This window comes from Thunnus thynnus, chromosome 21 (assembly GCF_963924715.1).
Source record: "Thunnus thynnus chromosome 21, fThuThy2.1, whole genome shotgun sequence".
Classification (NCBI taxonomy): Eukaryota; Metazoa; Chordata; class Actinopteri; order Scombriformes; family Scombridae; genus Thunnus; species Thunnus thynnus.
In genome coordinates, this window is record NC_089537.1 from 19,708,672 (window position 1) to 19,722,026 (window position 13,355).

Below are 13,355 nucleotides of genomic sequence, written 5' to 3' on the forward strand. Positions count from 1 at the left end.
CCCCTTGAATTGACACAAAAAAGCCAACAAATAAAGCTTCACCTCTTGTAACCCCTTGAACCAAATCCAGGGAATGATTCCAACACACTGCGGAGTTGCATTCTTGTGTCAGTTGCTTGTCAATGCGTCTACCAGCTTACATAACCAATTTTTAAAAATGTTTCCATGAAACATTTTTTATTGTTTTGTTCTGTGTACAGTATCTAATAAATATGGAAAGAAACTGGATCTAAAATAAACAGCGGGGGGGCACAGGGGTGATGGAAGGGACTCCTCAGAAGTTGAACAAAAGGTCCTCAGTTTCCACTGCCCACTCCCCCGACTGAGACCAGTTGGTGGATTTGGTCTCTGAGGGGAGCTTGTGGCCAGTTTCAACTTTTCCCTTTATTCAAATATTTTGATGAGGGGAGAGGTGGTGTCTCGCTTTTGTTTTTGTTTGATTTCTGCTCACCATGAGTGATAAAGAAGCTGTTGTGAAACTTTGGCAATGTTCATCTTGGAACTTGTAATGCTCTAAATGCTGTGGGCACACTGCTTTCACTAAAGCTCCAAATAGAGGGTTATGGTTGGGTTGCATTTTCATTCTATTAGATCTAAAAAAAAAGATGATATAAAAGAAAAGAAACCAAGGTTACCTCCTCGCACTCTGCTCCATGAAACACCACGAGGCCATCGCATTCTCGACACTTTGAGGGCGCTCGAAGTTTCCTCAACTTGTGGGTTTGAGCAGCCTTGGACATCTGTGTGTTTCTAAAGGGACCTGGAGAGCTGGCTGTCTCTATTACCATCTCACTTAAACCTGCAGAGTAGAAAAAGAGAAAGAAGTTACAATTAAGTATGAATAAGAGAGTACTCTAAATGAACTTCCTGGGAGACAAATGCTGGAAAAAGTATGCACAATAAATAAATGGGTACTTCAAGAACTAACAGGCCAGATAATGTACAGTATATACAGAGCATGAGGTACAAATGGTTTTATAAAGCGTGGTGTAAAATATGTAACTCACCATTATCAGAGGGCGAGGGAGGCTCTCTCTCATCTAGGTCATCAGCAGACGACATGGTGCCGGTGGAGGGGGTTCTGGGTAATCTCCTCTTGAAGTCTCCTGAACAGTAAGGAAGCACACACCAGTAAGTCCACATCTCCACAATCACACCAAGCCAACTCTTGTCAATTCTCTTTTTTTCAGTCTCCTGTGGTCTACATCACTAGAGTGATGGAATGAGAAGTACTGAGCCCTGGACTCAGAATTTAATGCACCAAATGAAAAGGTGTGGTCCACTTCATGTTGCTGATAATTCAATTCACAGTAGGGGTTTGTAGGTGATTCACACCTCTATTGAATGATCAATGATTTCTAATAGGCTCCATTTTCATTTTCTGATGAGCCCATTTAAGGCAGCTCATCAGGAAAACACTCTGGAGGATGGGTGAAGGGTTGGGAGTGGGGGCTGCTAGTACAACTGGAATTAACATCATCTCTATTTCCACTATTTTGATATATTGCTAATAGTGCACTGACAACCTACAATCTTCCACCAGGCAGAGACAGACACTGTTCACTAAAAAATGTGACACATGGTAGATGATAAATTCTTATACTGAAACTTGTGTAAGATAGATTTCAGTCAGACAAGTAAATATTCAATAGTATGTGTATTGTACCCCTTTAGGCTGCAACAGATCTGTTGTCATTGTCATATTGTAATCAGTGAAAGGGGACACATGGTGCAGTTTGAAGTGTCATGTTTAAAAGGTCACCTGATAACGAGGATGCATTTCAAAAGGTCTTAAGCTACATTTACTGACATGCACTGACACAATGAAATTCCCCTCTGTAAACATTCAGAGGAGGCTTCCACACCCTGATTTAGGATTTCTAAGCACATCTGTACAGGAACATTACACTGTGACACATATGCTGTAGCACAGCAACAGAGGAAACACTGGAAAAAAAAACCTCCACCGAAGCAAAACACTGTATGTGCTTGTGTACATTGTAGACTAACACAGTTGCATAATGCTCAACAAAGAGTCACCACTGTCAGTGGTTGCTAAGCGCCTTGATTCTCAGATAACATGGCAACAACGTTGGATGAACTTCAGGTTCACTGGAAAAAAAAATTTAAAGGCCCAGGGGGCTCTTAAGACAATCAGCCCTGAGGAATGTGCTTCCTGTCTATCATCTATAACAGATGGTTGTTTTATCAATGACATCAGACTGATACACCTGAAATGCAGAGCTAGGTGTGTAACAAATGGAGGAAACCAGGTGGTTTGGCTTTCTCAGCTAGGCGGCAAACATAAAGTCTTTACAGGAAGTCAACTTTTTTGTTTTTTTCCATGATAGCAGACATGTGACAGCTTGCAAAGACTTATGCAGAAGTACAGTTGTTACATAACTATCCTGTTATTTAGCTATTAAGTAATAAACATGAACACCCATTGATTCATGATTTTAATGGAGCCTATGACAACATAGTGAATTAAAAGTTTTATGAATAAAAATAATCTGGACACTTTATGACTTTTTATCAATTAATAAGAAACCTGACCATTTAGACAATATGAAAAACTCTTAGCATATTCATTCAAGAGATACTTTACATACAGTCTGTGGTTTTTTTTGTCATGTGTTATTCATTGAAAATCCTTTGTCTTGTGAAGAAAGCCAAATTTGAAAGCTCAACAAACTCTCTCTTAGATAACAAACTCTTGTCCCCACCTGGGCTTGCAGTGGGTGAGTCCATTGACCGAGACTCACTGCTCCCTCCAGCACTTTCAGAGTCGCTGCACATCCCTCCACCCTGGCTGGCCGAGGCCCAGGGACGAAACGGGCCCTGAATCCGGAGAGCTGGACAAAAAACAAAAGACAACATCCATATAATATCAATGACACTGAAATCTCTGTTTCCAACAGTAGTTTAATTAAAGTCATAGATTACTTAATGACCCTTGAAATTAATACAGTCATAATTGAACTTGTTTTCAGTGGCTATGCATGTGCATATCTCTGTGTTTAATGATCCTATCATCTGACTACAGGCATTGCAGGGCTATCTAAAGATTTCCTATTTCATCTAAGGGTTGAATCTCTGAAACGACACACACATACACACACACAAAACACACAACCAACCTGCAAGAGTATAATGGCCAATTAACACTCATTAACATTTAGTATTGTTTTCCTATAGAGCTCACTACTGCTATGTAATCACCTGAATGGGACTAGAAGTTGTGAGCCCATTAGCCACTCTTGCACTTATTAGCCCGATGCTGAATGTAAGGATCTGGCTGGATCCAACTTGCATACATAGCTACAGTCTAAAGCTTCTGTTAACTTATCCCACTTTCGCTACATATCTTGCCATTTTCGCTTATATCTGGCTCTTCTGAATTTTGATGTACTAAGACTAGTGGCAATGCAGAAGGTCATATCTCTGTTCCACAGTAAAATTTACCCTCCAAGATTGGTAAACAGGGCAGAATGATAGCTCTTCAAAGTAGCCTTTGCTTTCGGATTCAGGATGGCCAGACTGACACCAACACCTGATGTTCACAGCAGATGATTTCAGTAACTTGTCAGAGTCAGTATCATGCTTGACTGTGTTTGGCCATTTCGTTGACTGAGACATTTCAACAGGTCAAAGAATAGCAATAGCTTATGGGCTAAATGAAAACCTTTGTACCTTGGATGTCAATGCTACTGTTGGAGCGCCTTTCTGCAATCTTGGCATGTTGGGCATTGATGGGACTGTCCACGTCATCCGTACCCAGGAGGTCAGAGGTCACGGATGCCTGTGACAGATTACTGTGGGATGAGTGGCTGCCACTTAGTGAGCGCTTGGAGAGAGGCATTCTGGGGAGGGAAATTACAGAAAATATGAAAATAATGACATTTGTTGGTACTGAACTCAAAGTACCATAGAGGCACCTGAGGTTTGAGCAACATCTGTTTTTAAAGGTTAAAACACAGATAGCAAAGCTGTTTTGGACATTTGTTAAATATCTTTAAATCTGTAACATTTCCAAGATGAAAAGCATTTTAAAATTCTCCAGAATTGTACTGTGAGCAGGTTAGTAAGTCCCAATCCAACAGCAATAAATTTCATTTTGGCAGGATGAGGGAGGTTTTCTGCAAGTTTCCAGGGATGACATCATTGATTCTGTTGAATAAAATCATATCCTAAAAATCTAGTGTGATGTCGATACTCAATTTCAGACTTTTAGTAAAAAGATAATAACTGGGCAGTTTGATCAAACCTCAGAAAACTACAGTAGACACCATGAGTGAGTTTTTGTGAAAATATTCTTTGTTTTCAGGAGTATCATAATATAATTCAGTCAAGTTCATTTTGTTACATCTTCTTCTATCCATAGACTCTTGATTCAGATAAGGAAAAACTCCACACTATAAAAAAACTTTAAAAGCACAAATCTTCTATTCAATCTAATTTATACCTGATTTGTGGAATGATAAACTAAATTGAAATTTAACAGTATTCACATTTAAGATGAGCAATAATAGTCAGAATCTTGTCTAACCTTCACACAACTTTAAATTTAGGTGAATATCTGTAATTCCTACAATGCGCTGCAGTATTTGCATTTCAATCAGATCCCTAAATAATCATGAAATCATGAGATCAGCCCCACCTTACTATCAAAGTGAGCACTTAATCTGGGTTTAACGATGATTAACAGATTTAGACAGACTTGCAAGTACGAGCCAATAAAACCAAATCTAACCCGAGTACCCTACTGGATCTCAGAACATACAGTATGTAGGTCAGCCGTCTATATTTAAACATATGTGTGTCTATGTTACATTTCCTCTCTCCCAAGCTGAATTCTTTTGATCAGAGAGATCAGAGTTGGGGGGTGGGGAGTAGAGGGAGAAAACGAAGTGAGAACAAAGCACTCTCTTATTTCCATGTCTGGTGTGTGTGTGTGTGTGTGTGTGTGTGTGTGTGTGTGTGTGTGTGTGTGTGACCACAAACCTGTGTCAACAAAACTCACTCAAAAGGAAACTAACTTTTTTCAACCAAAGCTTTGGTTGAAAACATTGAAAAAGACATGGATACTAAAAATTGCACAAATCTACAACAGAATGACAACCATGTTTTTAATCGATAGTTAGAAACAATGTGCGTTTAGTCTAAAAGTTACTGAAAAGGTCACTTTTAAAAAAAGTTTAGTGAAATTGATGATAAGCCCCAGCTCCTCTCTCCTGTGACTGCAGTCTTTTCCGCAGGAAGCTCTGACTAACCCAATTGTTTTGCACTTACCAAAACAAGCTCCCTCACTCACTCGACCACCCCACCTTTCACCAATATAGCACCACAGAGTATTAGACTGTAGTTACTCCATTTCATAGTATTTATAACCACTTGTTTATTCTTATTCAACATTCATATTCCCACAGAATCCTATGATCCAAGCTTTAAGTGTTGATATAGAAATTATGGTATAACTGTCTACATTGTACATGTGGAGAGACTGAAACCTCGCATTAGAATATTAATTTCTTTACATTTAAACTGTGATTGATAATTTCAAATTAATTAAACTATACTGAAACTATAGTAAACAGACTTTGCTTGGCACTGTGAACCCCTCCCAGGGCCCCCTGTGCAGCTGTCTTGGAAAAATAACTCTGTCATTTCCTTGATAAGATCTGAGAATGTAAACATAAACACTGATAATTAAGGAGGTTGACCTAGTTAAATCTGGTTAAATCCCCTTAATGTTAAGCACCAGACTTTGGTGATATTCCAGTAAGGTTCATGAGCTGTGGATTTACAGTAAGAAACCAGCTGTATGATACGGGTTGTGTTTGATTAGCGCATGTTGCCTTACTGGGCACATGCCTTTATTTTTCAGATTTTTCATAAAGATAAGGATGTTCATAAATTCTTTATCAAGTATCTGTTTTCTTTTGAGCCCTACTTGTGACTATTTAAAACATCCATGTTCTCAATTTTTTTTTTGTCAGTAGTGGAAAAACACCATGTTTTAGTTTTTGTTTTTGACTATTGGTCTAATGGGTGTCTTTAGAGATAGCGTCATGTAGTGGCAGTGTGTCAATGTCTCACCCTGTATTTGGTGAAACAGCTGAATCAAACGAGTGGGACTCCAGGCGAGGTCCGTCGGTGGGCAAACTCCTGACAAAGTCGATGTATCGCTGGCCCGGCTCATAAAGCTTGGCATTTTCACACAGACTCTGGTGATTGACGGGGAGAGATACAACCTGGGCCTGCTGTAGCTGGAACCAATTGACTGTCACCTGAAACAAGAAAAAACAAAATTATTCTATTGCACTGTCTCCACACATTTCACTGTAAGATTACAGCGACAGTCTTCAATAGTAGGAAGCAGACCATCTCCAGCACTAATCAACTAAGTAAGATACTGGAGGCATTAGTTCTACATGAGAAAGGTGAGTCAATAGCCAGGAACTATAAGCTAGTGCCTCCACATCAGTCTGTCCAAGATGTAGAACTTAATTTCATTTGGTCTAAACTTCAAATAAAAATTTACAGCACAAAAAAACTGAACTTACAGCCTTGAGGGTGAGGTCGCACTGGGAGACCATCTCTCGCAGCTGAGTGATGATCTCACTCTTGGTGTTTACCAGATCGACTCTCTTCTCACTGACATCAATCTGACAAGCTTTGCAGTGCTCCCTGGCCTCCTCAGCCTGCCAACAGAGGAAGATAATTCATTATACTTCTCAATCCTGATTGTTTCAATCACGATGGTTATATGATGGAAGTTTAGTTTCAACTGTTTAAGTTCCAACAATCACCAGTTCAAAGGAATAAAGTGTGAGTGATGGGAGAGGCTAACAGAACCACAGAAGAACAGGAGGACAACATCAAAACAAAACAAAAAAATACTTTCATTTGTCTTTCCTCAGTTTTCTATGTTGTTTTATTTGTCGTTCAATAAATGTAATGTAAATTAAAAATGACAAAACAACAAATAAGCAGAATAAAAAAATGGGGAAAAGCCTATAAGATGGGTTCATGGCCCATAGGAATCTACATTGTACCACAATAAAAAGAGCCAAAGGCCCAACAGAGGAGGTGCTGTACCTTCTGCAGGGCCTCCTCCTCCAGCCTGCGTCTCTTCTCTAGTTGTTTAACCGCCGCTGCTCCCCCTCCTCCTCCAATCTGCTCCTCCTCCAGGCGGCTGGTGGACACCTTGGCCTTTTCATACTCCTCCTGCCGCTGAGCCTGCAGCAGCCGAGCCTTCCTCAGAGCACTGTCTGCCTCATGCTGGAGATAAACGCATATTAGGTTCATACACAGGCAGACAGACATAAACATAATACCACACATACTGTACATATGTGCAAAAACGTAGAAACTGTATAAAAAAATGTCAAAACAACACAGGTGTATGATTTTCTGTATATGAGGTACTTTCAACTCACCATTTTCTTTTGCTCTCTCTGCCACTGTTCCTTGACCTCTTTTCGTAGTTTGTCCAGCTCATTCTTTCTAGCCAGGAGAGGCTGGAAAGAAAAACATAACATACACATACACACACCGACACACACAGTCAGTAAGTCCTGTTGTTATCAATATACTATTATCAACCCAAACAAAATTCAGAAAAGCATCACTTGGTTTGTTGCATTACCTGCGTGAATTTGTTGCTTTGGAGTACTGCTGCAGTGTGAAGTACCAGCTGGCTGTATTCAATGTCATTTTTGAAAGCAGTCATGTAGATCTCTCGGAAAGGCATGAATTCCTTGAAGGAGGAGGAGAAAGTCTTAATGTCAACCTCTAACAGCTAAGATGTGTTAGCAAAATTTTAATGACAGTGCAAATCAAATTAGTTGCAACTGTCTGCACAAAATCTACCTGTTGACTTGCAAGCGTCTTGGCAGATTCTGCCATTTTGGCGTAACTCTTTGCGCACTCGATATCTGCAAATGGACACACATACAATTAACAACATATAGAGAGACGTTCATACAGTGCTCTATGGCTTTACAGGCCTGGAAATTTTCAGTATTTTATGTAGAAGTATTTGCATTGTGCTGAAGAACCTTTAATGTTACATTAACGGTTATATCTTTCCTAAATACAAGGCTAACAGATAACCATTTAAGCATTGTCTGATTAAATTATATGCAGTGTTGAGTCATGAGACAAATCTATAAAATTCAATCAGTAAATAAAGCATTACCCACAGTGGATGTGTTAAACAAACAAGATGTCTGTTTACCTGAGAACACATGTACTGTACAACTTGACTGAGTGCTTTGTGTCACTGTGTTGACTGGCTGAGTGACTAAGTATTAGACCGAAACCATTCATTAACCAGTGTGCTGAACAAAAGTTCTCACACTGCATACGCAACCTTGAGCCTGAATAAGACTGTATTGTTTTAAGTCCGGCTCAGGTGACTAAATAAAAGGTCTAAGGAAATTGGCCCCAATTATTTCTAACATTTGTGCCCTAGCTAAGACATAATGTGTAGAGTATAGCTATCAAAGACATAAGATTTAAACTAATTCAAGAAATGTTCAGCCACAATGTGCTGCCTTGAGCTATATTTAAGACCAAATGAACCAAAAAAGCTGGAGAAATATTTCCCAATAAACAAAGCTGATGAAAACTGAAACTATGAAGGAAATATGAATATGAACAATACTTCTAGTAGGTTTATCCTACATCAGCTTGAAAGTGGGCCTTTGCGTAGGTATAATGTAATGAAAAGTAAAACTGACAGCTGCCAGTCTGATTTCATGGTGTATTTTTATGTGAAGTCTGCTTATTAGTAGTAAGTAGTATGTAAGTAGTAAGTATCAGTCAATATCATATCACCATCATCAATATCATTATTTTAATTTATCATGACAAAGAAAACCTTGAATTACTTTGAAGTAGTATTTAAGACGTTGCTTTTTAAGAACCACAATTTGCATGTCATGTACATGAAAACATCTTTTAAAGATACCTTGACAGGACTAGCCAGTCTTTAGTATGACTCAAGTAGTTAAGCGCTTAAGTTAAATACAGGGTCCATGATGTTAACATATGACAGCAGTGTGACAGGTGCTACTTAGCTGCTGCCTCCCAACATGTCAGAAATACTCCACGCCACGGCTCCTAACTCTGCCCTAACTCACCCATATTGAGACGCTTCTCCACCCATGCCAGCAGCTCTTTGGTGTACTTTGACCAGGCCTTGGCATAGAGCAACGCCGACTCCACCCCACTGTCCTGCCGCTGCAGCGTCCTGTCCACCTCTTCGACCCGAACCGGTGGAGACGGCCCTGTGACAATCACAGAAATCCCACAAGGGAGGTTGTAAAAGATGGGTTTAACCATGACCGCCATGACATCCAACACACCTCTCACCACTGCTGGACATACTACAAATGTGTAAAGCAACATCTGTGATTGTGAGTCAGCATGAAAAGCCCACATTGACCTTGGGTGAGCTTGATATGGGCTAATACCATTTGAAGGTAAGTAATGCTGACAGGAAACCTACTGCTGCATGGATTAATAAGTGTTCATCAAGATTTGAGAGCTAGCAGTGCTCTTACCCCAAATAACCCCACAAACACTGCTCTGACCCAGCACAAACAAACCTCATAACCCAGACCAATAAAGCAGCAACAATAGCCCAGTTTAAGCTTTATGAATAAGCTTGTTTCCGACAAATTTACCAGGATTAGTTTCTCCCCACACTTTCACAGAGCAGCACCAGAGCACAGTAGCTGTGCTCTGGTGGTGTTATAGAGATCTGTCTTACCTGGCGGATCATCTTTCTCGGGACCGGATCCTCCAGATTCCACTGAGAGGTTCTCAAAAGACTGAAAAACAGACAGATGAAAAAAAAAAAATCAACAATAGGGAGGATGAATTTCCTACTCAAGGCATGCTACGCTCTGCTAACATGCTTCAAACAAGACTTATCAGAACCTCAGCTTCCTCTGTAGACCAGTTATAAAACCGGAGGCCATTTCGGGAAAGTGCGTCAAGCTGCAAAGCACTTGCTTAACCCCTCTGAGCTCTGAACTCTGCTGGGTAATTTCTCATATATTTTGCTTGACAATTCAGGTGCAGTAGGCCATATCCTGGTGTTCATGTGACAGTGAATGACCTAACAGTAAAAGGTATGAATAACAACTGCCAATTTGATACCTCACTTGTGCTGAATAAATTAGACATTTCATTCATGGGGGATTGATAGAGCGACAGAATATATATATTGCACTTGTCTTACCCTGCTTCTCTTAGTTAGGGGGAGCCCCAACACTGATCCATTCTCTACATCTCCCATAAGGAAGTCAGACACTCTGAAGTAAAAGAGAAACAGAAAACAACCAACTGGGTTGAGAAAGAGTGAAACTGATCAGAGAAGAGAGAACATGTGCAGAGGTTTATTTAAAACAATTTAGATAACTCAAGTCATCATACTTACACATTGCCAAACGTGAACGCCAATGTGTCAATAGCGGTGTAGATCTCCCCAAAAAGCTTCTGTTTGTTCTCTTCGTTCACCTCCTTAAAGTTCACTCCTGTCAAATGGTTATGAGTCAAGTTGAGTCAAGTTTTGGTAGCAAACCTAAACCCTGCATACTGAAGATATCCTGCACTGGCACCACTGATCCTACTGTGTTAAAGGCAGGAATTCCATTGTATGATTCATCATCCTCTGCATGATGTATGGAGCCACTGAAAATTTCTTTTGAGTCATGCAGTACTCCTCAAATCCCATGAGAGCTTGGGAACAGTTCACTTCATATCCAACAAGATTCAACTAGTTTAAAATGGAAACAGGGTAGTTAAGTCCCTCAGAGGCATCCAAAAACAACTTTGTACCTTAAATCAGAAAAGATAAGCAAGCGGTGTATATATTTGGCTGTAATCTGGAAAGGCAGTAGTTTCCTGCTGTAAGTCTAAACACAGTGATGATTGAGGACAGAATAGGGGAAAAAACACCAGTGTAAATACAGCTGTAATCAGTCTTCACAATAAACTTCCTGTCCTGACTGAGCAGAGAGAAAATAAACTAGGAAAGAGATGCTCAGAAAATAAGACCAAACACCAAGCAATAAATCAGTGATGTCACAGACCATTCTGCTGCCTCCATGATTTCCTCAGTCTTTCCTTTCCACTGGAACAATGGCAATTTCTAGAGTTCAAAGACTCAAGCTAAGAAGACATTTTAAATAGAAAACCTACTGTCTTCACTTGTTTTCTTTTCTTCGAGCTTTATCCAGTGACATTTATGGATGAAAAACAAGTGGGAATGAGCCCCAAAACGTTACAGATTACAGTTGTGGCTTAACCAAAGCCAGGCCCTGGAAAGTTTCAAAGCAACCATCTACCAATGGCTACCAAATACTAAAATGCTTCCTAAGTAGCTACTGAATCCAGGTTTTTTGGAAAGAGTTCTCCATATGGGAAAATTACCCACCTCAAAACAAGCTTTTCTTCAGCATTTCTCCTGTCCAATAGAATGACTTGTAACCACTACTTTGGTGGGGGATTGAGACACGATTTTTCTGTCCAAACACCTTAAACTTGCCACAGGACAAGTTACGTTTCTTTAGGGGGTCCAGTAATATGTTCTTCTATCCAGCAAAAGGAGCAATTGAAAAAGAAATAAATCCATCGCAAAAATTGTCTTCCCCGACTCAGACAGAGGAAATTTTAAGGTTCTGCCAGAATGTTGAAAAAAAAAAAAAAGGATTTTGACGTGGCCCAATGTCCATGGGGCCCCGGGAGCCTCTGTCAGCCCAGAACAGCTAGCTACTACCATTCAAAGCACGCCACTCTCTTGTGCTGTTACATCTCCTCCTCTTCTGTCCAACCCCTACCCCCAACAGGACATCCTGAGGCTTGCTGGAATACAATGCCAGTGCTCGCTCAGGCCCCAACCAGTGGTCCAAACGTGGAAGTTACATCATCGGGGAAAAATGGTATTGTTTCACTGGAAAAGCACAACACTCTCGAAACCCTCATCAGCTGCAAAGTCCTACGCAGAATTCAGGGATGGGAGGAACTTTTCTTCAAATAAAGACTAATACAAAGGCATAGCAAGGCATGCGAGTGGATATTCAGCATCACATATGGTAGATGGAAGAAGTGACAAAACGCTATGAGCAACTATTTCATTTAAACACTTGTACATGTGTGATGAAGTAAAGATACAATACAAACTCCACTGGAAAATATAAAATTCACTCATCTTTACAGTCATACAGTACAGTTTTAGTCTTTTTTCAAAGAGGAAAATTCAGAACAAATCAACCTACTGGTCAAATGACACACCTCCATAAATATTAGCATAAGAGGAATTAACATCTTTATAATGTGTAACCTCAACAGCTTTGTGCTTTGGTCGTGAAAAATATTGGTATAAGTGTACAGCTGTTATCACCTTGTTACTGTGAGGGGGTCAACATGTGAGCAATTTTGGCCACCTAGTGGCAGAAAAGCGGTTATAGCATGCTGCCCTGCACATATTTATGAAAAGACTACAATAAATACTAAACCTCTTACATTGCTATTCATCACAGGCAACACTGGTGTACTTAAATCAGTCACTATTAATAAGAGATTCTAAAGAAGTGTTCCATCCATCAATGCAATTGCATTAATAGCCTGAATTAAAAGGCTTCTATAGAACAACTATTGAGCTGTCAAGGCTTCCTTATTGAAAAACATCCTTCTCTGGCTGTCTCTGTTGTGCATTAACATGTTTGAATACCACACAAATAGTCAAGTAACTGCATGAAAGACAGAACTTGTATGCACCTAATAATTGTTTATGGCACACATGCATGCACACACCCAAGTGTGTGTGGACTCATTCCAAATATTTCAGTGAAGGTAAGCTACATTCATATGTAGAGCAACTTCAGGCTTTGTTCGGTCCACCATGTCACCATTCCTTACTAAGTGAAGGCTTTTCAAAAAGCTATGCCCCCCTTTGCAATGCAAATTGAGACAAGGTATACTCAGGGGATTCTTGTGTGGTGGCCAAGTTAAGAATTGACCTGCATGCCAGATCATAATCTCAGAGAATAGGAGATTGAATAGGATTCCTCAGTCTAGTTCCCTCTGGACTGGCAGACAAAGCACAAAGGATACCCCGCTTCTCCCTGCCTCTTGAATCAGGTATCTGACTCCCAAATATTATTTTCTTACTCTCTGTATGGGGTTTGAAACACACGCTGTTGCATTCTAAGCACATGAATGACTTCTGAAGAGCTGCATTGCTTTGAAGCTATAAGAAAACTCCTCAGAAACATTCCCTGGGAAGTTCTTTCAACTGTTTTTAAGACTTGGAAAGACAGTGTGAGAGAAAGGACATA

General features: G+C 40.1%; 1 protein-coding gene across 3 annotated transcripts in view; it reads right to left on the minus strand.

Annotated features, from left to right (window-relative positions):
* The window catches only part of LOC137172918 (rho GTPase-activating protein 29-like), a 35,491-nt gene that overhangs the window by 4,680 nt on the left and 17,456 nt on the right, over positions 1-13,355 (minus strand). For 2 of the 3 annotated variants that reach the window (XM_067577537.1, XM_067577536.1), the window contains exons 4-17: positions 10,454-10,550; positions 10,256-10,328; positions 9,782-9,842; positions 9,150-9,296; positions 7,876-7,940; positions 7,652-7,762; positions 7,443-7,523; positions 7,102-7,284; positions 6,567-6,704; positions 6,100-6,290; positions 3,694-3,863; positions 2,727-2,855; positions 1,008-1,106; positions 636-799 (exon numbers count right to left, since the gene is read on the minus strand). In XM_067577537.1, coding sequence (XP_067433638.1) covers positions 636-799; positions 1,008-1,106; positions 2,727-2,855; positions 3,694-3,863; positions 6,100-6,290; positions 6,567-6,704; positions 7,102-7,284; positions 7,443-7,523; positions 7,652-7,762; positions 7,876-7,940; positions 9,150-9,296; positions 9,782-9,842; positions 10,256-10,328; positions 10,454-10,550 — 1,709 coding nt within the window. Of the gene's footprint in view, positions 1-635; positions 800-1,007; positions 1,107-2,726; positions 2,856-3,693; positions 3,864-6,099; positions 6,291-6,566; positions 6,705-7,101; positions 7,285-7,442; positions 7,524-7,651; positions 7,763-7,875; positions 7,941-9,149; positions 9,297-9,781; positions 9,843-10,255; positions 10,329-10,453; positions 10,551-11,452; positions 12,508-13,355 lie in introns of those variants that run through there. The other variant, XM_067577538.1, reaches the window with a different exon arrangement.